Source organism: Cupressus sempervirens, chromosome 10 (genome assembly GCF_028749045.1).
Source record: "Cupressus sempervirens isolate cs-2001-9-10 chromosome 10, ASM2874904v1, whole genome shotgun sequence".
Lineage (NCBI taxonomy): Eukaryota > Viridiplantae > Streptophyta > Pinopsida > Cupressales > Cupressaceae > Cupressus > Cupressus sempervirens.
In genome coordinates this window covers 82,688,207-82,710,859 of record NC_143127.1, presented here as the reverse complement: position 1 = coordinate 82,710,859, position 22,653 = coordinate 82,688,207, and the positions used below count along the sequence as shown (strand labels likewise).

At 33.8% G+C, this 22,653-nt stretch overlaps 1 protein-coding gene across 2 annotated transcripts; it reads right to left on the bottom strand.

The window, feature by feature from the left end:
• Positions 1–4,136: 4,136 nt before the first annotated feature.
• LOC149532682 (12-oxophytodienoate reductase 3-like) lies at positions 4,137–8,126 on the bottom strand. 2 transcript variants are annotated; one of them, XM_089805672.1, is made up of 5 exons: positions 7,908–8,126; positions 7,195–7,335; positions 6,563–6,693; positions 5,883–6,065; positions 4,137–5,045 (listed from the first exon to the last, which is right to left on the bottom strand). In XM_089805672.1, the coding sequence occupies exons 1-5, from the start codon at positions 7,985–7,987 to the stop codon at positions 4,435–4,437; spliced, it is 1,146 nt and encodes a 381-aa protein (XP_089661798.1). In that variant the 5' UTR covers positions 7,988–8,126; the 3' UTR covers positions 4,137–4,434. The 2 variants fall into 2 exon arrangements, with proteins under 2 accessions (XP_089661798.1, XP_089661799.1); XM_089805673.1 differs by having other exon boundaries at positions 7,844–7,934.
• Positions 8,127–22,653: the final 14,527 nt, after the last annotated feature.

The window sequence follows — 22,653 nt, the reverse complement described above, 5'->3', positions numbered from 1 at the left end:
TGTTCATTGGTTGCATCTTGATCCTTCTCCAATAAATGAATATAATAATGAGAGAATTTTGGATATGTATTTTCTCACAATCTTCCCAAGCAGTATTGCATTACCAATGCAACCTCTTTGTTGACAAGTTAAGATACATGCATATGCATTAAACTTGATGAGATACCATGATAGTAGATTTGGGAGCCACCCAAGGTTCCACTATTTTGTATTGAATCTAATAATGAGACATCGATGTCAGGAAATCTTTTCTGTGTTTGTCAAGAAAAATTTAGATGATTACATCCCAACCACTATTTAAAGCCTTTACTTGCACATACAAAAATCACCCAACACTTAATTGGCTACAAAATCGATGCATTTAGGATCTTCCTTGCAGAGGGAAACTCATGTGTATTAGAGTAAGCATCACAATGAGCTTTCAAATATGATCAACTAGATAGGAACCCCTACTTTTTTCTTCATATTTCTAGTGTTGCAGATACTAAATGACCTGAATTAGAATGATTGTTTCCAAATGGCCTTCCATCTATCCTTTGAACCAACAAAGAACACACAAACAACATTATCAATAACCTACATACCAATTCCCTATTCTTACATCAAAGGTTCACAATATTCTGTAAAGTAATATAAAAATCTTTGGTGTGGTAGATTACTGGTATAGTTATGAATGGAGACATGAGGGATTAGGACATATACCTGGATTCATTTGGATTCGTGTTTCACCTGACATGGACAAACTCAACTAGAAAAAATATAAGGAAGTAGAACAAGCAAGGTCATTCTTTGAAAACTATGTGAATGCATGGAATCCCCATACTCCATGTAGTGGAAACAACACGTGACATCGATCTTTGCAAGAAGATCCTTGCTTATTGGAAACAACTTCGATCTTCTCTAGAGATATGCTTACTAACTATGAAAAATTGATCAAGGACACACAAAATATACTAAAGCAACGTGTTTATGCAAATGAGGTACTATTTTAGAGTTTTATTACAAAGCCCATTGGTCTGAAACTGCTAGTTCATCCTTGGCCCGTGATGAGTCTAGAAAAAAACATATGTTCCAGCAAGGAATGATGATAGGCTAGATATACACAACCTAGATATGATTTCAATATGAAGAGCCAATATGGATTACCAACTAGTTGTATAAAAAATTATTGTTCTTAAATATATAGAAAAATATGCATCAAATACTGAAAGAAAATCAGAGAGTTGTATTGATATGCTAATGTGCATATGCAAACGACAAGCAGGTGAAGGCCATGCACTAGCAGCATATTGCAAATTTATGTATGAGATTATTACAGATCATGATACTAATATGCATGAGACATGCAATAACCTAAATAGTTACCACTTATTGTTTATAGTCACACTTTTATAATGCTGAATTTTGGAGGTAAATTTATATTTCAGAACAACAAAAATCTAGCTGATAATACATTACTAGTGAGACATCTATACTCCTACATACAACAACTTGTTGAGATAGACCTAATGACAATAATTGAAACTGCTACATCATTTTCATTTTAGGCTACTCACAAAGAGTGCAAGTGGGAAGCTAGAAAACGTAAGGCAATTATCAATGTTTTCCCTTTATTGTAGCATCTCTACAAATATTGGTCTCACTAAAGATGACATTATTGCAAATTAGAAACAAATGCAATTAAATAACTATCATGTTTGGCATGTGGACCACCTAGTAGATATAGAGGTTGACCATAAAGAGGGTTTAGATGATATAAGTGAAGTGGATGTGAGACATAAAAATTAAATGAATGAACGGGAGTTGCTATCACAAATGGGGCTTGTTGGTGGTGAGAACTTGAATGCCCTTGAAATGTTTGGTCAACGTGACTTTGATAATATCAACAAATATGATGAATGTTCTATGCCTCCACATTTTCACAATACTACAAAGAATTTCATAAGTACAAACAAAACATTCCAAAGAGATGACTACTCCATATTACAAGAGCGTGATCCACTATATCCCTTATCTCTCAAACAAGAACTAGCACTTTCCACTATTAAAGAACATCATAATGGTATATCCTCCAAACAACCCCTCCACATGATCATACAAGGAACAACAAGCAGAGGGAAATCATACTCGATGTATTGCATTAGACATGCACTTTGGATTTTAGCATCTAAAAATAAGAATCCACTCCTTAATGTTGCTCCTACAGGAATTATAGCACTCAACATACATGCCTCAATAAGAGAAATGTACCCACTACGTGGGAAATATCTATTAGTATTTTAGGAAGAGACGAGACATGTAAAACACCTCCTTATTGATGAATTTAGCTCCATAGGACCAAAATTGCTTTTGAAAATAAATAATAGATTGTGTGAAGTTTTCCCTCATCAACAAAAAATATGCTTTGGAGGTACATCTATAATTCTTGTTGGTGACTTAGCACAACTACCCCCTTTCCTAGATAAACCAATATATACATCATGCTCAAATTCAAAATACCTTTCGGAGCAATTCACAACGGTTATCACATTAAAAACCATATTTCACGAACAAGGTTACACTCAAACTCAATTGACTTTTGTAGCATGTTGTGAAATATGCACAATATAATTGACTAAACAAGATTGGTAATTGCTAATGCAATGTACAAACAAAAACAAAGCCCATTTGACCAATAATGCACCTTTACTCTACAAACGATTTAGTTGGGCTACACAACAAAAGAATGCTTAAATTACTCAATCTTCTTGTTGCACTTAATACTGTAGTAAAAACACACCTACAACTAACCCTTGATAGTGATGTTGATAATCTTCCAAAAGCACTCTTTGATATGTAAAGGCCAATGAATAATGTTAACAATAAACCTTTGGATTTAAACAGGTCTTATAAATGGATCGCTAGGGGAAGTGATAGATATTGTGTATACACCAAGTTGTAAATCCCCATAACTACTAGTATATGTGGTTATCTGATTTGATAATTACAATGGCACACTTTGGGATCAATATGACCCAAAAAATCTACCTATAACACTTATAACCTTAGGTAATCATAGAAAAATGCCATTACCATGTCATGGGCACTCACCATACATAATCCCAAGCATTAACACTTTAGAAAAGAACATATCTGTAAAATGGAATGACATGGTTTGACTTTTACAGTTGTATCAAGAGTTAAATCACTAGTCAACCTCATATAGAGCCACCATTCTCCTTTGGTCAATATTCAAGAATGAAATACAATTCATGTACAATTATTAGAAAAAAGGAAGAATCTCAATTGCAACAACTCTCACTATAGTAAGGAGAGGTATGTGTGCTTACTTTGTCAATTTTTGAATTTGCTACATTTATGCATTTCAATATCACCTTTTCTTAATGTATAAAGTTACGATATCGGTATGGAGAAAAGAAACCTCTTGCGGTAATGTGATGTAGTTTAATAGGGCCAATGTTAGCTATTAATGCCAGTGTTTACCATACTTCTATTGTATCTAATGTGTATTACGTTGTGGGCATCTATTATGTTAATGTTGAATGAAACTAAATATTAAATAATTATTTTGTGGAGAAAGTATTGGTAGCATGCTTTGTCTACACATCTTGAATTTTAAATATGTTAATTGTAACCTGACGACACTTGGTGATCTTTAACAACAAATCAAAACATCCTGCTAGCCTTTCACAAAGCCAAGCAAAAACTTCCTAGAAAACTTCATTGATGAAACTAAAAAAAATGCTAAACTGAAAGGTATAAACTTTATGAAATGTCTATGCAAGGACCACCATTCATCTGAATTATTAATTGATAAAAAATAAAGGAAAACAATTGTATTCTGATTTTTTTTTTTTTTTTAACTATTGAAAACAATCTCGTGAACATGCAAAGTTTGACTAGGCAATAAAAACAATTCCATGATAATAGCTAAAGGTTTCTTCATTGCGACAATAGATGAGTACCCTCATCTAAATAAGAAGCCACTCTAAATAAGATTCTTTAGACTTAAGATTAATTATAAAGTAACTAATGGACATTGTAATTTCTATCTTAGATTTTTTGTTTTCCTCTTCTACATTTTTTACATGAATCTAAGTATCCTCAATTTAATAATTAATTGTGTCAAATAACAATATTTAATTTTGTCACTAATTATATTTATTTTATGTCATCTTAAATTTGTGGAAAAAATATACATAGACAACCATCTTATATAGACTTCCACCTTTTGCCACTATGATACCCCTTACTCCTTCGAGTGCAAGTGTTAATATATAATGCACTACTATTCATATAGTATTTCCACTGTAGGAAACAGACTTCTCGCCACTAAGCTCATATGCTCTTTAGCAGGCCATTAGCATAACTTCCCAAGCTAAACCCTAACTATCTAGGTCATATAAAATTGGGCAAAAAGAGAAGGTGAACCTTTCAATGCGGTTGGATGAGAAAAGGGTAATCAGTATACCCCACAACAGGGTGGTGGGTATAAAATGTAGACCTCTCATAGCCATTCAGAGCAGCCGCTGTCGCAAATCTCAGAGGCAAATCGGGGTTTGAAAGAAACAGGCGTCCATATGAAACAAGGTCTGCCTCGTCATTAACAATAGCGGCCATTCCTGAATCCCTGCTGTATCCACCACTGCTAATTAGGGTTCCCATGAAGGCCTTCCGAACTGAGGAATGGTAATATGCATACTCTTTCTTGTCTTCCACATCCCCGCCTGATGTAAAACGCGGGCATGTAAGATGCAAATAACACAAGCCTGGAGCAGGGAGATTATTGAGCTGCTGGATTATGTACAGGGCGAGTGACAGGGGATCTGAGTCTGTTGCGTCCAGGTGGTTTATCAGCGGGGAGATTCGAACGCCTACCCTGTCGCCTCCGATTTCCTCCGTAATGGCAGCTATTACGCGCAAAAGAAATCTGCATCTGTTTTGGATTGAACCACCGTATTCGTCTGTGCGATCGTTAATGGAGTCTTTGAGGAATTGATCAACCAGGTATCCGTGAGCTCCGTGGATTTCTACCCCGTCGAATCCTGCAAACTCAAATCCAGAAGATCATTTGCTATTTTGCCAATTTGATAATGTCCGATTTCTGTAACTTCTAAATGATCTTTCTTCGATTTAGGTTAATTTCCATAATCCTTGTACCCTAGCATTCCACTTTTTTTTTCTGTTTCATATGTGCAATCATATGTTCCGAGTAGGAGTACATTTGTTTGTTTAGTTAAATAGTGCTAAGAAATTTGAGGACATGGGGTCCATTGAAGTCAAATAAATTGGAAATCAATATAATTCTAGTAAATGTGCCGTCTTTTCAAAATTGAATCTATTATTAAATTTGGAGGGAAGCATGGTTTGCAGCGATTGAAACAGTACTTGGCTGTACAAGACTATCGTGGCTCACCCTGGAGCTAGTTATCTTAGAACATATTTCTGATCAAAGGATGCCTGCAAACTGTCATGATTAAAAACAGCTGTATTCTTCTAATTCTTAGTACCTAGGTTTTGCATGTGGCAGATTGCGATGGTAAAAGGATATCTGACGAAATAAATATGAATATATTCTAGCAATAATGACATTTTTCATTACAGGTAAGTACTATGTAAAATGATAAATTTGGTGCTGATAATTTACTAATGAGAATCAATTTGAATGGGTGATGTAACTAAATATGCTGAGTGTGTATTTTTAGCATCAACAAGTTGGATCACACTTTTTAATTTCATTCTTGCATTTGCTCATTCAGATGATGGATCACAGAATGTTATTCGAAATGTTGATGTTAAAATCAAATTTACTAATAAAAATTTCATGTTAACTGGATGTAAAAATCTGATAATGTTAATAAATATGCATGTTAGAGAATTGCCTGCATCAATTGCATTTCTGGCAGCTCTCCTGAATTGCTCAATTATTAGTTCAATCTCTTTGACATTTAAGACGGTGGGCTTGGAAAATGTGGCCTTTGATGCATCTGGCATTAGAATGGTCCACTGATCTGAAATCTTCCTTCCTGTAGAAGAAACAGGTGCCATCTCATTGGGTTGGTAGCCTGCATTAATAAAATACGCTCTGTTAAGGTGTCAACAACAACTAGTGGTTAATGATACAGACTGCTAATAATTAGGCTCAGAGTTTATTGTCAAAAAGCTGATTTTGTATTTTGATTTTAAATGTGCGAGAGAAACAAGTCAAGAATTAGGTGTGCAGTGATTGTCATGTTAAAAGTCTGACATTTTGTGCGCTAAACTCTTTAAATGCATTCTTACGCGTAGTTTATATAAGGCTTGAGAGATCAAAAGACTGGAGCTGATGAAACAAGAACCTATAACATAATGGTAATTTATTATGAAATTCTTTTGTAAGGGGTTTTAAATTCGAATTTTATTCAAATTTAATACATAATAATTATTAATTTTAACAAACAATAATAATAAATATTGATTTTAATGTGGCTGAGGAACTTGCCAGAAATTAATGAAGGATAAATTGTAGGACTTGCTATTGAACAAAGAATATTACAATGTGCAAGTAAGAGATATTTCTTACAGGTATGAGAAGCTCTACCAACGTGCCAGAGCTGACAGAAAATTATGCCACCCTTGTCATGAACAGCCTTCACTACATCTTTCCAGGCTTCCACCTGCTCTTCTTTAAATATCCCAGGACAGTGTGGGAATCTGCTAAACATCACAACTCTAGTATGTTACTGGTAGAAATACTGGAATTTTGTACAACACATTAACTGTTGAATCCAATACACAAATTAGAGTTTTCTTCCATATGAAAAACAGAGTATTATTAGATTGATGGGGCAGACTTTCTTGCCACCAGCTTTGACAAAGAGAATACACAATGTCAAAGATAAGATCTAGTCTTTTCTTGATTCTATGGCTTGGTCTTTCTTTAAGACAAGCAATTTCAGGTCTAAATCATCTAAATTTATCTTCTTTATTAATAATTTATCATCCAATACTTTTATCCAGCTATCTCATTCTAGTAATGTAATGTCATCGTATAGATTGATATAAAAATAAATCCAAATGATCTACTCCAAAAGTCCTTCTATAGAAAGTTGTCGCCACTTTAATTGAACATCACGGAGGATCAAAATAAATATTACCACCAACATCACTACGATCCTGCCCTAATTCTGAAGTAAATCATTTACTATAACATACCCAAAGGAATTATCTGCTACACCAACTCCCTCAGTGATGAGGAAGCCTCCCTTTGTTGCTCTCTGGGAGTAGAATTCAATGTGAGCGGACTGCGGAAGGTGATCCAATGCTCTACATCTGGTCATGGGAGCCAATACAATCCTGAAACAGAAAAACACAGTTTTAAAAGCGCTCAACATTACTCCCACCATGAATATTGATGAGATTTAAAATCAGATAAAAAATAAGAAGATTTAAAAGAAAAACAGTATTGTGAATGAACAGCTCCCAAAGCTAACAACATTGCCAAACTTATACATCTAGATGAACTACACATCACCTAAGCTGGCAAACTAAAGTAAAAGGACATGGAACACATTGTTTTAAATCTGCCCACAGCGTAATTAGCTATGCTAGTTCTTAGCGCAACTTGATTTAAACTCTAAACCAAAACACATTTTGTTTATAGGAATCCGAATGCCAGTATAAGAAGCATTCAACCCTTTGTTTGATATACTATCCTCACTAATCAGTCACCTGAGGACTTCAAGTTTTCTTCAAGTTTTTCAATCATTCTCACTCATTTCGATGATGGATATGGGAATACTAAATAAACACCAAATCAAATCGAGAAAAATAATTGCTTCAATCTTATAGAAAGTAAACCCACTTTTCATTATACTAACGAACTACAATTAGCTGAAAACATATGATTTCTCTCAAATGTTCTTGACCTGTGAGATAACTTGAATCTCCCCAATTGATAATTGGAAAACAAGCCCATTGACGATTCTTCCAAGTTATTCTTGCTCATGGTATCTACACCTCCCAAAAAGAAGTTGACAGGTGATCTAAAGCATGACTATTGATGCTCATCTAGAAGAGGTCATTTTATAGACTACTTGAGCATGGGCGTGGAAATGTTTTCTTCCACAACATGTTGGCCATAAATAAAGTAATGTACTAGTAAACTGCCATATCGATGAACTGGTTTTAGTAGGTGAGCGAACTGCAGTGTTAGTGGAAGGAAGCCGTCCTTTGTTATGAGGGCCACAAAAGATGAACCTCCTTATTACACAAGACGTGGAAGCCCCATGGTCACGAATCCAATTCAGGTCGATGTGACCTTAAAAAGAGCAATGTTGTTTTCACATTCGTCAGCTTTGAAGTTTCAAAGCCTTTTTTATTTTATTTTTCCAATTTTTGCGTACATATATAGAATCTGCTACAGTTAGGTGGCAACTATTATCATGTTCCTGCAGAGCCGCTGCAGACAGCTTTATCATACCCAACGATGAAATTATGCATTGTTGGTGTTAATTGAATGCACATTAAGTAAGATAGATCAAAAGCAGCCAAGGCCAAAACATATTTGTTCAAATGCTGTTATTGAGCTAATTGGGAGTCAATGTTTTTCGTTACATTTCCTTGTGCCATTAATAGAGAATATGGAAGCCACTTTGGCAGAAGGTAAAAAGGAATAGGTACATAGCGTTTCCCTCGAATAAATTGGTCCTGTCTTCTCAAGGTCATTGTCTGGCTGGGTCGCTCTCAGTGTTGGACTGGTTTGATTGGGTGCCAAAGTTTTCTAGCTCTATGACATTAATGGCCGTGCACCTAGTGGATATGATCCCTGATCTACTGGTACAAGATGAGGTGGTATGGCGGTGAGAAGTTCAATTATTAGAAATTATGAAATATAAAAATCAATCACTGATCATCACTTTAACATATAGTTATTATTAGATTGTTCACTGTTTAAGTAGTGTATATTGTTGTGTTCATAGGAACATGCCAATTATAAGGATAAAAAGAAGTAATATAATAATCTTTCTTTTTATTTTAAAAAATATGTTTCTTAAGTGGAGAGGGAATATATAATAGCATTATGAAGGCGTGGTAATGATGGTCTTAATTTATGAATGTAAAGAAAATGATGTAAACAAAAGTAAAATAAATATGAATTAAAGTTTTGTCATGAGTGAATACATATCATCTGTAACTTGAAAAATGACATAGATATGGTAATGTATGAATATATGTATCTCAATCCTAACATTCTAATAAAATTATTCTTTTCACTTAAATCGATTTTTTGTTATTCTTGCAATTGTAATCCTAAATACACATCCTTTTCATTCTATAATTTATTAAGCATTCATAATATTATTCTTCATACCAAGTGATGTGTCTTTAAAAAATAAAAAATAATGAATTATTTTTGTAGTAAATTATTACCACTTTTTTCATTGTTTAGCCACAATTCATTGGCTCTTCTTTAAACCATGAACTATGCTAGTATTTAGTAAAAGATGATTAACTTAGTTCAATTCACTAAGAATTTTGACTTCGTGTCTATATAAAATGTATTCCATTGAGTCCATGTGTTCTTTGAAAAGTAATATTGTGTTGTTGTCTTATTATTAGTAATTGTTATGATTCCATTTTAGGTAGGCTTGTTGGCGGGTCTAGAAATATTGATCTTATAAAGATGGGACCAAAAAGTGGGCAAAAGAGTTTTTTTAGGGAATAAATAAAAGTGACAATATTATTATGCAAATGTGTTATGGCTTAATCGCATCATAAATATTGGTAAATTCATCAAGATGGTGTGCAAAAACAAGTATAAGTGGCCGCTTTTTTTTTTGAAATCAGTAAATTTGATCTTGGAAGTGAAATTTGAGTCATACACTCAAAATTACAAGATGTCTAAAGAACAAGAATTGTAGTACTGTGAATCTAGTAGATAAGATTAAGAGGATTAAACGTTGTGTGCATGAAAAGTTGTTTCTATTTTTTAGAAAAATATAACATAGTGTTTGTCGTGCATATCAAAAATATATAGTTAGATTTAATATTTTGGAAAATCCTTTAGTAGAACGATAATTAAGAGTGGGACCTAGAAGATGTGTATTTTTTGTTGAATATTTATTATTATTATTATTTTGAATTGCTTGCATCTTGAAAATTGGGTGTTTGTTCATGTGTGATACAAAATTGTATCTATATAATTGAAAATATGTTTTTTTTAAAGTTTAAAGAATCAAGTGCACAACAATATTATATAACTTGTTTTAACTTTGATCAATTAGAGTAGACATAACTAAGAAAATAGTACACATGATGTGAAAGGGAGGGAAGTAAAGCTTCCAGCCCTAAAAGTCATTATCCAAGCCTATCACTGAAGCAGGTGCATACTTGGGATGTTGGCAAACTTGCATTACTCAAAAATATTTTCTATTGGTCTACTTGTTTATTGTTCATTTGGATAGTTTTCTTGTTGTCTTATCTTGTAATTGATCCGGTTGGCTTGTTTTCACATCTTGTTTTGATGTTTCCTTATGAAGTTATCTTAAGATTGTTCTAGTCTTATAATGTCTTTCCTATTCTAATGGTTAGGTGGTTGCAGCTTGCGATGAAGATTCATGGCATGTGATGCAAATTGACATATTGCTCTATATTTCCTTTGTCTTGGAAATTAATAATATGATAAGCCAACTTGTGCATGGCAATCTTGTATATATTTAGGGTGGTAGTTCTTGTTTATTAATGTATCTATCTTGTTGCATTCTTCTTCCATTTTGTGTTCTTTCTTGTGAGGTTTTTTTTGGGCATTTTTGTTGTGGTTTAATTTCGGTACAAGGTCAGACATATCCTTGGGATTATCTCTTGTTAGCTACATTAAGTGGTATCAAAGTAGAACAAGCACTTGGAATTTGGTGTCTTTGATTTGTATGTCTCATTATTGAGGAGTGACAAAAGTCAAAGACTTGACCCACATCAATTGGAGATTAGTGTAAGGTGGCAAGAGAAGGATTGGTTGCTAGAAGATTGGGGATCACACTTGTGAACTTGGTTGTGGGGTGGCAGAAGAGCGGGCCTTGCCTTTAATTGTGAGCATTGGACAATGAGGATTAGTCGGTTGGTAAAGTTGATAGTTTCCTAGTTATCAAAAAAGCCTAGTTGCTTGAGGTAGATTATTGGTTCTGGTAGATTGTCAAATTAGATTAGGGAAATCAACACTTGTAATTAGATCATTGAACTTGAGGAATTGTAGATTGGCATCTTCATAAACATGTTGCCTAGAAAAGTGAGTCCTAGAAAACTAGATAAAATTATGCATAAATCATAAATGAGATAAGGATAGAGATCCAGAATGTTTTAGTTAAAATTAGGAGGAACTCTGAGAATGAAGATTAATTTGAGGAAGTTGTTGAAGATTTTGAGACGTGAAGTTGATATCCTTGTCGAGGGGGAAAGATTCTTGAGAGCTATGTCATAAATGGGTAGGATTCATAGAATTGATGCCACATTCTTTTCTAGGAATTGATGCATTGGATCAATGAACTAGCATATTACTTTGAGCTTGAACATGCTAAACATCCACAAAGAGTTAGGTTAGCACAGACTAAGTTAAATGGCCATGCTTCCTTATAATGGAAAGAATTGTAGATAGATAGGGAAGATAATGGTGAATCTAAGATCACTACATGGAGAATTATAGTTTCTAGCCTTATGGTTAAGTTCATACTAGAGGATTATGAAATGAGATTGTTTAAGAGATAATAGAATCTAATGTGGGCAGAAGGATTTTACAATTAGGGGGTCTACAAGATGACAATTAGATCCAAGCAGTGAGAGTCATCCAAGGAAAAGGTGGCTAGGTATGTTAATGGTCTGAGACTTAACCTTAAAGATTAATTATGTTGAACATTACCACAATTGATGATGCTTATTAGTACGCCCTAAAGGAAGAAGATAAGTTGAAGAGAAGAAAAGTTACCACCATGCTTAGGAATAAACTAGTTGATGATAAAGGCAAACATAAACTTGTGATTGATGAAAAACTTGATTAGAAGGTACATGGAGAATTTAAAGGTACATATTTCAAATGTGGGAGTGTTGGTAATAGGTGTTTTGAATGTTTGGCAGTAGAAAAGGAAGCCTGCACCTAGTGGCACATGAGGAACAAGCATAAAAGAATGAACTTGTTGAAGGGAAGTTGCACCTTATGTTTAGAAAAGTTATGTTAAGTAAGAAGGAAACAAAACCTATCCAGAGAATGAAGTTGTTCTTGTAATGCCCCGCCAAGGGATCCAAAAGAATTAGCCTAAAGTTTCAACTAAGTTTGCCAAACAATTTTTTTTTTAAAGAAAGAATATACACATCAATCACAAAGTAGTGGAAGCAATAACATACAATCATACATAAACAAACATAATAGATTACATTCCTTAAGGATCCCAAGACGTTGAATCACATTTGTAATTAATTAATACTAAGTCTAATAAATACCACATCCACATGAAAGAATAATTAACAATCCAAAGTCCATTTAAATAATATACAATTGTTCTGAATGCCACTTGGCAATAAAATTTGGAATGCTCAATCATCCACTATACATGTCACAGGGTATGAAAGGCTAAAAGAATATACATTTATAAACATAGATTACATCATCCTTTTCGAATCCATAATACAAAGTATGATACAATAGGTGAAACCATCCATCATAAAGGTACAATCATCCATCATAATACACAGAAATAGAATGAAAGGAAATGCAGACAAGAAAACTCTAGCCATGGTATCAATGGACGGATCTCAATGGTAAGAGTAAAAAGCACCACCACCTGACCACATGGTAACCCAAAAAGGCCCACTCCCACCACGCTAAAGAGATAGTTTCAAGTCCCAAACAAGATATCAATCCAAAAAATCAATAGTAAACTCTAAGTCCAAGAAACCTTAAAAGTAATCTAACTCGAAGGTTCCAAGATACATCGACATCTAGACCTAGAGGCACATAAAGACATGTAGAAAATCTATACTGCTAGTGGGCAAGTGTCATCACACGAATCAACACTAGGGTTACATGGCTAATCTTTTAATCCTCCGCCCCCCTAGTGACTCTATGCGGCACTAGTATCCTTTCGTACTGACAAGGCATACTAACGAGTCAACTCTAAGGTAACCCAGCTAGTCTTTTAATCTTCCAACCCCTTAGTGACTTTCTATGGTACCAATATCTTATTAATTCATTTTAAACCCATTTAATGAAATGTTATCACTTATTAAACTACTTACAATGGGTTACCCTAGCAGCCACTTCCCTCGCCTCCATTGCAAGTCACTTCCCAACTTAACATACAAATTACCTACCCTAGGCTCATAAAAATACAAATCAAAGAATCATAGTATATCACCTCAGTCCTATACAAGTGACTGGAAAGCATCAAATGATAATTCACAATAACACATGAGTTCTCTACGAGCAACTAGAAAGCATCCCAAAAATATTGACCAAAGACTCAAAATGGTTAAGTCAAACATGTCATAACATGACATCACCAAGAACAAATCATACAAACACCTCAGTCCTATAAAAGCGACTGGAAAGCAATCCAAATACAACTGATCGAAGACTCAAAGGTTATATTAGAGAGGTCACACCACTCATCTCAGTTTCCCATAAGAACACTGGAAAGAAATAACAATCGATAGATCAAAACACTTCATAAAGCATACAAGACACATTACCATGGTTGAGTATAAAAGATCATATACAATGCATCATCATGACATCATAGACAAAACTCCCAAGCCTCTAGTAATACAACCTAACTGATCAAAGCTAAGTCAAACCTTGACACCCAACAGTAAAATCAAACGTCATAGAAATAGTACATACAAAAGTAACATTCATAATTCATTTTGTTTTATAAAACACACAAATTTAAACTTCATTATAGGTTTCGAAGTTTTCATTTTCATCTCCAAACATTACAGTTAATATTTTCGATCTCCATTAGGGTTTTAATTTCCAATTTCTCTAGTTACCAGATTCACTAAGGTTTTCTCGAGTACACTAGAATCCTAGACGTTTCAACTAATTCATATAAAGTTATTTAAACATAGTTTCATAGTTCAATTTGTTATCAAACAAAGACAAGATTCGATGTTCAAAACTAGGGTTTTAGTTTTCATTTTCCCAAAGTAATATAATTACTAAGGTTTTCCAATACTAAAATTTCCCTAGTATTACAAATTATTTTCATATATCTAAACCATATAAACACATCCAAGTTTATAAAAGAAAACATTAATTCTCCCAATTAATTTCTTTGATTTTTAATTTACTTTAGAATTATATTTGAATAATAAAGTAATAAATCAAAATTTCAAATAATTAAATTTTAAATTTTAACAATACTTATTGAAATTAATTATTACCATAATAATTTTAAATTAATTAAACTCTAGAAAAACTTTCCCAAAAAGTAAACCTACTAAAAATAAAAAATTTCAAAAATAGAAACTCTCTAAAAATAGAAACTTTCTAAAATGGAAACCTACTAAAAAAATAAACTTTCCAAAATAGAAACCTGTTAAATATAGAAACTTTTCCGAAATAGAAACTTGCTAAACATAGAGACTTTCTAAAAATAGAAACATACTAAAAATAGAGACTTTCTAAAAATAGAAACCTACTAAAAATAAAAACTTTCTAAAAATAGAAACCTGTTAAAAATAGAGACTTTTTAAAAATAGAAACCTACTAAAAATAGAGACTTTCTAAAAATAGAAACCTGCTAAAAATAGAGACTTTTTAAACATAGAAACTTGCTAAAAATATATACTTTCTAAAAATAGAAACATGCTAAAAATAGAAACTTGCTAAAAATAGAAACTTTCCCAAAATAGCCCTAATATAGAAATCCAAACCTACCAATCAAATTCTATAAAATGAAATTTGTTTACTTTTCAGAACCCACCCAAAACCCAATTTAACAATTCCATATACAAAACCTCAATTTAACAATAAGGGTTCAATTTAACTCTTTCACAGATGTATTCAAGAATAGAGAACAATAAATCTTAACACGAGGGTTTTCTAGTTTCCAATTTGTATACAAATGTTTTCTGAAAACGATGAACAACCAAATCCACACACAATGTTTTCAATCATTAAATTACTTACAGAATTTCTTGAAAATGAAGAACAATAAATATGCAAAACAAGGGTCTCAACCTAGAAGAATTCTGAAAACAAAAACAGACACAGACACAGAGAAGACAGGAATTCAAAGGACAGAAAAATACTATACAAATAAACCACTAGATCCTGCCTAGATCTGATGCTAAAACAACAATCACACGAATCACACAAAAATAATCCTTTTTCTCTGAAAACTTCCTTCTTCGAAATTCCTTCTCCAAAACATATGTAATTGCATAATGAGCTCTAGATCTCTAATAAAGAGTTATCCCTTAATTTGGGGCTCTGATTGTGCAATCACACAATCTTTGATAAAGAGTTCTCCCTTAATTTGGAGCTCTAATTGTGCAATCATGTGAGGGAACTCATTAATCAATTACTGTTTATCACTTGTTATCTTTTACTTTTTCATGCACAAATTTTTAGATATTTAATTAAAATTTATTTATTAAATTAATTAGCTTTCTCTCTTTAATTTAATTTATTATATTTTAATTTCATGCATATGCTTTATGCAATTTAATTAAAATAAATTTTATTAAATAATTGCTTACTCTCTCTTTAATTAATTTATTATATTTTAATTTCATGAATAAGTTTTATACAATTTAATTAAAATAAACTTTATTAAATAATTGCTTACTCTCTCTTATTAATTTATTATATTTTAATTTCATGCATATGTTTTATGCAATTTAATTTAAATAACTTTATTAAATTTATGGTTTCTCTCTCTAGTTAATTATGAGATGTTTTAATAATATATTTATTAATTCAACTAATAATATTATTTAAAATAAAACTCTTAAATAATAATTATTAATTTAAATAGATAAATATAATTGCGTCTAAATTAGAACCAAAACTTTATCTTTAAGTTGAATTCTTTTATTTAATTAATTTTTCAATTAATTAAATATAATTAAATATCAAAATTCTTTATAAAATTTTCATTAAATTAAATAATTAAATTATTTTTTAATTTGATTTAATTATAACAATAAATTACCACATAACCACAAAACCAAAAATGACAATTCAACTGAAGGCAAAGAACATAATCAAACTCTAGGGTCAAAATCACAAATTCACGTCACTTGACGAATTCGGATGGGTAAACTAACTCAAATACTTGTCATATTTTTCTAGGACAAAATGTATTTAAAGGTGTTAGTAGTTCTTTGAGTTGCCATTTTATTTCAAAGGTTTTTCCTTCATTTTTGCCCATCCATTTATTGAAGTCTTTGCCTTGTCGCTCTGCGTATTCACCATCTCCTAAAGTGATTATTTGAAGTTCCTTTTGCCTTCGGTCGATATCTCTTCCCTCGAACCACTTTGAACATAGTTTAAAGTAGTTCAACCAAAGGTTTTGTACTAATGGTTTTTTTAGCAGGTTATATGCGTCAACTTGGCAAAGTTTTCTTCTGAATCGCTTTGAACCACTTCGAACCTCCATTTGAAGTAGTTCAAAGTAGTTCAACAACAAAGGTGTTTTGGTAATATTAAATCCTGGTGTACGACACGTCATCATCCAGCAAGGCAATTGATGGTCATGTCAGAGAATAATGAATAAAAGGACATTTCTATTCCCAATGTGGAAACTCATCATTATGGGGAAAGTAGCAAATCTTTAGCCAAAAAAGAGATTGGATGTCGCATTAAAATTAATCATTACCAATACATCCGAAAAGGAAATCATTCAATGGAAAGTTTATGCAACAAGGCTTTCGAACGTGTGAACATTAACAAGGAGTGATGTGTCATTAATGCCTTATAATGAGCCTGTACTTCCACACGTAACTATTTTCCCCTTAAAACTTGCTCGGCTTCCTTTTTCTGTTTGTCATGCGAAGAACTGAAAGTGTGGAGAAAAAGTTGTTAAGGGAGATAGAGAAAATCATTGATTTTTCAGCAAAATACAGGTGAGAACTTAGCAATTCTTGTTTTGTTCTGCAAATCTCTGTATTTTCAGCATTATCTGTTCGAAGCCTTGTTGTTTGATTAAGAATGAGGTATGTATTGCATTTCTTCAATAATGTCTCAAGCTTAGAATGTAGAAAGCTAGTCATTTGTGATACGAATTTGGAGGGGGTTAAGTTGGAGAATTTAAAGGAAAATTTTCTTGAATATGTTAATGAGGTGAATGGGTGTGTGGAAGTCCTAACCAGTGGGTTAATTGAGGTTGTTGCTTTTCCCCCAGCCTTTGTGAGTCCTGAACTTCTTCAAGTTTGTATTGATAACTACAATGTTAGAAGCAAGAGTATTGTAAGTAAAAATGGCAACACGATACTCTCAATTTCAAGAGACACTATTGCCTCTATACTATGTTTTCCAGAGAATGCCTTTGCTACATTTTCCCATATTCAAGCCCAAGCTGAATATCAAGAAAACCCAAACCAATTTTGCAATACCCTAGCTAGGAAATGGACCGAGACCATGTATGGAAAAGGTTCTAGGCTACCCAAGGTCATCACAAAAGATCACCTTAAACCTCATATCCACGACCTTATGGTGTTATTGCATAGAGTCAAAGGTTCAGTCGATGTGTTTCTTTTTGAAGAATAGATGTATAGGTACATAGAAATCATCTTGAAGGGTGAACAATGGATGGATTGCGCAGATATTATTGCCAATTCACTGAGGGCTTAACTCAAACATGCTAAGGAATCTCGAGAAGATTTTTATATGGCTTCCTATTTAACTTACTACATTGCTTGTACTTGTGATCTTACCCTTCTTCCTCATGGAGTATGGAGTGAAGAAATAATAGTTTTTCAGTATTGCCCTCTGTTACAGAAAGATAGAGTCTTGGAAGATTTCAAGAAAGTTCATGATGTGTTAATGGAGAATGTTTTTGTGTCTTTGAAGAATATGCTGATGCCTAGGTTGTCTCCTGAAGCCCAAAGGTTAGTTCAGCAATATGGAAGCCACTTCATACATTTCCCAGGTTCAGGTACTTGAGGATAGGTGGATTCGAAGAAGAATCTACAAAGTTGCTGCGGTATACTTTGGATTGTTTTGTTTTGGCCGAGATATGTAGGCAACTTTTCTTTGTTATAAAGGATAATTTACCGCAAGAGGATTGGGAAACAACTTTTCCTATCAAGCTGGGTTTGTTGGTTTGTAGTAGCATGACCAATGCTTCTATCATTGGGAGTAATTTTCTTGGGTTCAATTTTGGCTCTTACCATAGCAAAAGAAGTTTCGACAATAAAGGGTATGCAGTCTAGATTCTTAGTCTTGAAGTTCACCCACTGGCAACTCCACAGTTGGAAGATCTATGGAAGGATTGTAGGGATGAAGGAGAGGTTTTGAGAAAAGATCATTCAAGGCTGACTTTGCAACAAATTAAATCCTTCATATTGAAGTTCAAAATAGAGGGAGTGGTTGAGGATGGCTCATATATAATTGAACCTGGTTAGGAAGAATCTAGTGAATTGAAGTCTCTGGCAGTTGACTACAATAAGGATGAAGAAGATGATATCAATCTAAGGGCTAGATTTATACTTACCGTCACAGATGATTGGTCAAAGAAAAGAGCAAAGGAATTATCAATGAACCCTCTTGAGGGGTGGTTTCTTTTTTCGAACCATCTTCATCTGATGTCCCACTTTCTCCTGTTGTAGGTAATATATTGGCTTAGGATAAACAGAAGAAGACACCCCTTCATTTGCAAACTACGGCTCCAAGGACTAGATCTTAGTCTAAGTCTGAAGCCCTGATGCAACATAAATTTCAGAAGGAGAGAATGTCGACTCAAGGGCAGGATTTGAATGACGGCCTCAATTTCTTAGATGGTGCAGATGACGATGTTCATTTCATCGAGGCTCCTCAGGTAGACCAGCCTAGATAACTAACTCCTACTAGAGATGCTTAGGCAATGTCCATGAGCCTTGCTATTCCTCCCTGGCTATCTAACACAATCAACAAAAAAAGGAATTTGCAACTAGTGTCCACACTGGTGAAAGACATCGTCACTAAATATGCGGCTAGGGTTTCAAAGGTAAAGAAGTTGAAGACAAATGCTTACTTTACCAAAGACCCAGTAATAGGAAAAATCACTACTGAAATAGCTACCTACAAACAAAATGAGTTCGGCGATATTGATGATGAAGGTTTCAAAGTTACCTCCGTTGAACTGGGGACCATTAATAGGAACACCGGTAATCACTTCTTTAAATTCTCTACTGATCATATGTTGACACAATCTGAGAAGGATAGCAAAGAGAAAAAGGAACTAAAAGGCATGGTAACGAAAATGGCTGCATATATCGATTCCTTAATGAATCTTGGTGCATTGTCGATTGTTCAAGTTCCATAGCCCTTTGATCCTAATTCGGCAGAAAGTCAACAATTAATAAAGCAGATGCAAAAAGGGAAGCTGTTAGTTGATGTTGTGAAGGACTGGGTGTTCATCATCATAAAAGAAGATAATAAATTTATTTCAAAATTTACTAATGTTTATGCCGAGGGAGAATCATTTCTTGGAGAGATCCAAACTTTAGTTCCAGTTTGGGAAACAGAGCTAGGTCAATGTCAAGCAGTTGTTTTTCAAGTGGCTGAAGTCAAGAGGTTCAGGGTCCTCAAGTTCCTGAATGAGAACCCAATGAAAAATGCGGATCTATGCATGTTGTTCATTATGAAGAACAATGTGGGCTGGAAGGAGTCAGTTTACAAGGAAACAATTAAAGAAGTGCAGGGCATCGAAATCAAAATTACTGAAATGCACGAAGAACCCCTTAAGGATATGAAGGTAGTTAATCCTACAGGGATCCTACAGTTCGATGACGGGAACATGGATGCCGAGACACTAACGAAGAGCTTCAATGAGGCCATGGAACAAATTAGGGATGGTGAATCACCAAGTGCCAATGATTTCACTGCGATGGAAAGTATTGAATCAATGTTGTGTCTCGACAAGAACCTGATGTCGCTTCAAATCTTAAAGATAAAGGAATTCAAATGGCAAAAGGACGCATGTAGAACCCGATTATTGAGCCTAAAGAATCCACACTCTCACACTATGTAGGAGTTTATGAATACTTTCAAGAGCTAGAAGTTGGTACATCAAACCATGGGAGACGAAGAAAAGACTAGCGATGATGCTTGAACTGAACAATTGCTTTCAATTACTTTTTGCTGCTCATTTTTAAACTGTTTTCTTGTTTTGTAATTGTTTCTTGTTTTAACCAAAATGGCTAGGTTTTGATGGAGGCCTTTTGGATTTGTATGGAAAAACTATAAATGTTGGGGCATTGAACTGGTTTAAGCTTAGCAATAGATAGTTAGAAGGTAGACAGTAGAAAAACTCTAATAAAATAGGTACTTTTTAAACAACAATCAAAGGATAGTATATGGACATTTTGCTTTCAGATGACTGTGTGCATGGAAAGGTTTAATAAACATATATAAATCATCTTGAATTCTACTTTTGGAACTTGGTGTTCAAAGTGTTCAAATCTCTATTACTTGTGAACTGTGGTTTAACGATTTGAGATATTGGTTGCTAATTTTGTCTGTAAGTTCATTTTAGTTTTGGTGCTCGAATGATTGATATTAGTTTTTGGTGTTATTCATTCTTTTTAAAGTAGATTTTCCATATCAGTATATTCAAATGGATGTTTCTTTGAGATTTTTGAATTGACCTTTACCTCACTACCTAAGAGTAGTCGAGAGATCCTTATGCACTTTCAGGTAAAAGTGCAAAAGATAATTTGAATTCATTGCAAATCTAATAAGGGAGTTGTACCTTTTAAAAATTTAGAAAGAAAGTCAGATAACATGAGATTTTCTCAACTGTTGTGTACATTTTGTAATTTCTGAACCTTGGGCATAGAGTAAATTTATTAAAATAGTTGAAAGGACAATTTGTTCACTAAAAGATTTTTGGCGACTCTATAGAAGAGTCCCTTTGAAAAAGAACCTGAATTTTGAAAAAAAATGTATAAAAATGGTTCTTCCACATAACGAGGTCTTCCCTATACTACAACCTAATCTCCAATTTGAAGATACTCAAGAAGACATAATCTCAAACTTTGTTTCAACTGCTTGGGCGTTGCGTAGAAGTAACCAACAATATCAACAAGTATTGGGTGTTTTGGAAAGAGAAGAAGAAAGGGCCGATTTGTTGAGAGGGGTACCAGAAGTTCAAGAGGAAGCCATTGTGAATAGACTTGCTCAAGCACCTGCAAGACCTTGAACTTAGAACTAGGAGTCAGAGTTGGCTACCCGTAGATACACAAGAGGGGAAAGAGAAAAGGGAATTCTTGATGAGAATTTTGAGCCATTGAAGAATCTAAAGCTCTTACCAGATTTTAACGACCCTAAGAAGAAGAGTATCAAATCCCAAAGTAGACCCAGTTCACCACCGAAGCAATCTCCTCTTTCACAATTAGTGCAATCTTTGCTTCCATTGAATGCTCTTGTCCTTTCTTTTATAACCGTCCAACCTTTGCAAGTTGTACCACTAAACATGGCCTTAAACCAACCATTGTGGCAAAATATAGGGCCATTAAATTTGGGTGTAAATCCTGCAGCATTACCCAAAGGAGCCACTAAAATTTTACCCAAGTTTAGTGGAGATGGAAAGATTTCAACATATGATCACTTAAGTGCCTTTCATTCTACTTGTGTGTTATAAGTGTTCCCACACAAGAAGTTGATGTAAGATTGTTTGTGTGGACATTGACTTATGCCACTGTAGATTGGTTTAACCACCTACCTCATCATTCCATCACCAGTTGGGATGATATGAAAAATGCTTTTGAAGATAGATTCAAGGCCCTTGAAAATGAAAGTTCTTTGTTTTTCCTACTCAGTTAGATGAAAAAAGAGATGCATGAACCTATGAGGGAATTCATTGCCAAGTTCAATAGATTAATTCAAAGAATCCTTGCTACATCTAGACCTAATGTAGAGAACCAAAAGTCATTCTTTATAAATGTTGTTCACCTAGACATAAGCTTTCATCTCATAAAGCATGCATGTGCTGATTTGGTTGCTGCCCAGAGATTGGCCATTCAGTTAGATGATGCATTTATCAATGTTGGTAAATGGAAAAGAGAAGTTCAAACACTAGGAATAGTTTCGTCCTCTAATTCTACTGATCCTATTCTACAGAAATTGATGAATGATGTAGTGATGATGAAGAGACAACAAAACAAAATTCATGGCCCTTAGCAGACTCCTTATCAGGACATTCATAAATGGCAACAACCTCAAAATTTTGGTAAAACTCCCCTGTTGATTGCTCCTCAAATGAGACTACAAATTGAAGAAGCTCCTAAGGAAGCAATGTATTCTTTTCATATGACTTCAAACCATGATGAATGAGAATGTCCCGATTGGCTCAATTGTGTTCAATTAGTAAAAAATGCTCTTGCAGTAGAGCAAATGCTTGAAAATGAGAATGTAGAAGGTGGAGATTCAGGTGCTTATTTTCTTGAGTACGAATATGATTCAGAAAGAGGGGGTAATTT

Bases quoted from the DNA above. Each gene is read 5' to 3' on its own strand.
- LOC149532682 (XM_089805672.1), bottom strand. From the start codon at position 7,987: ATGAGCAAGAATAACTTGGAAGAATCGTCAATGGGCTTGTTTTCCAAT. The intron at 6,694-7,194 runs GTATGTTATAGT...GATGTTTAGCAG, and splicing joins GTAGCAGATAATTCCTTTGG to ATTCCCACACTGTCCTGGGA. The intron at 6,066-6,562 runs GTAAGAAATATC...TTATTAATGCAG, and splicing joins TGGTAGAGCTTCTCATACCT to GCTACCAACCCAATGAGATG.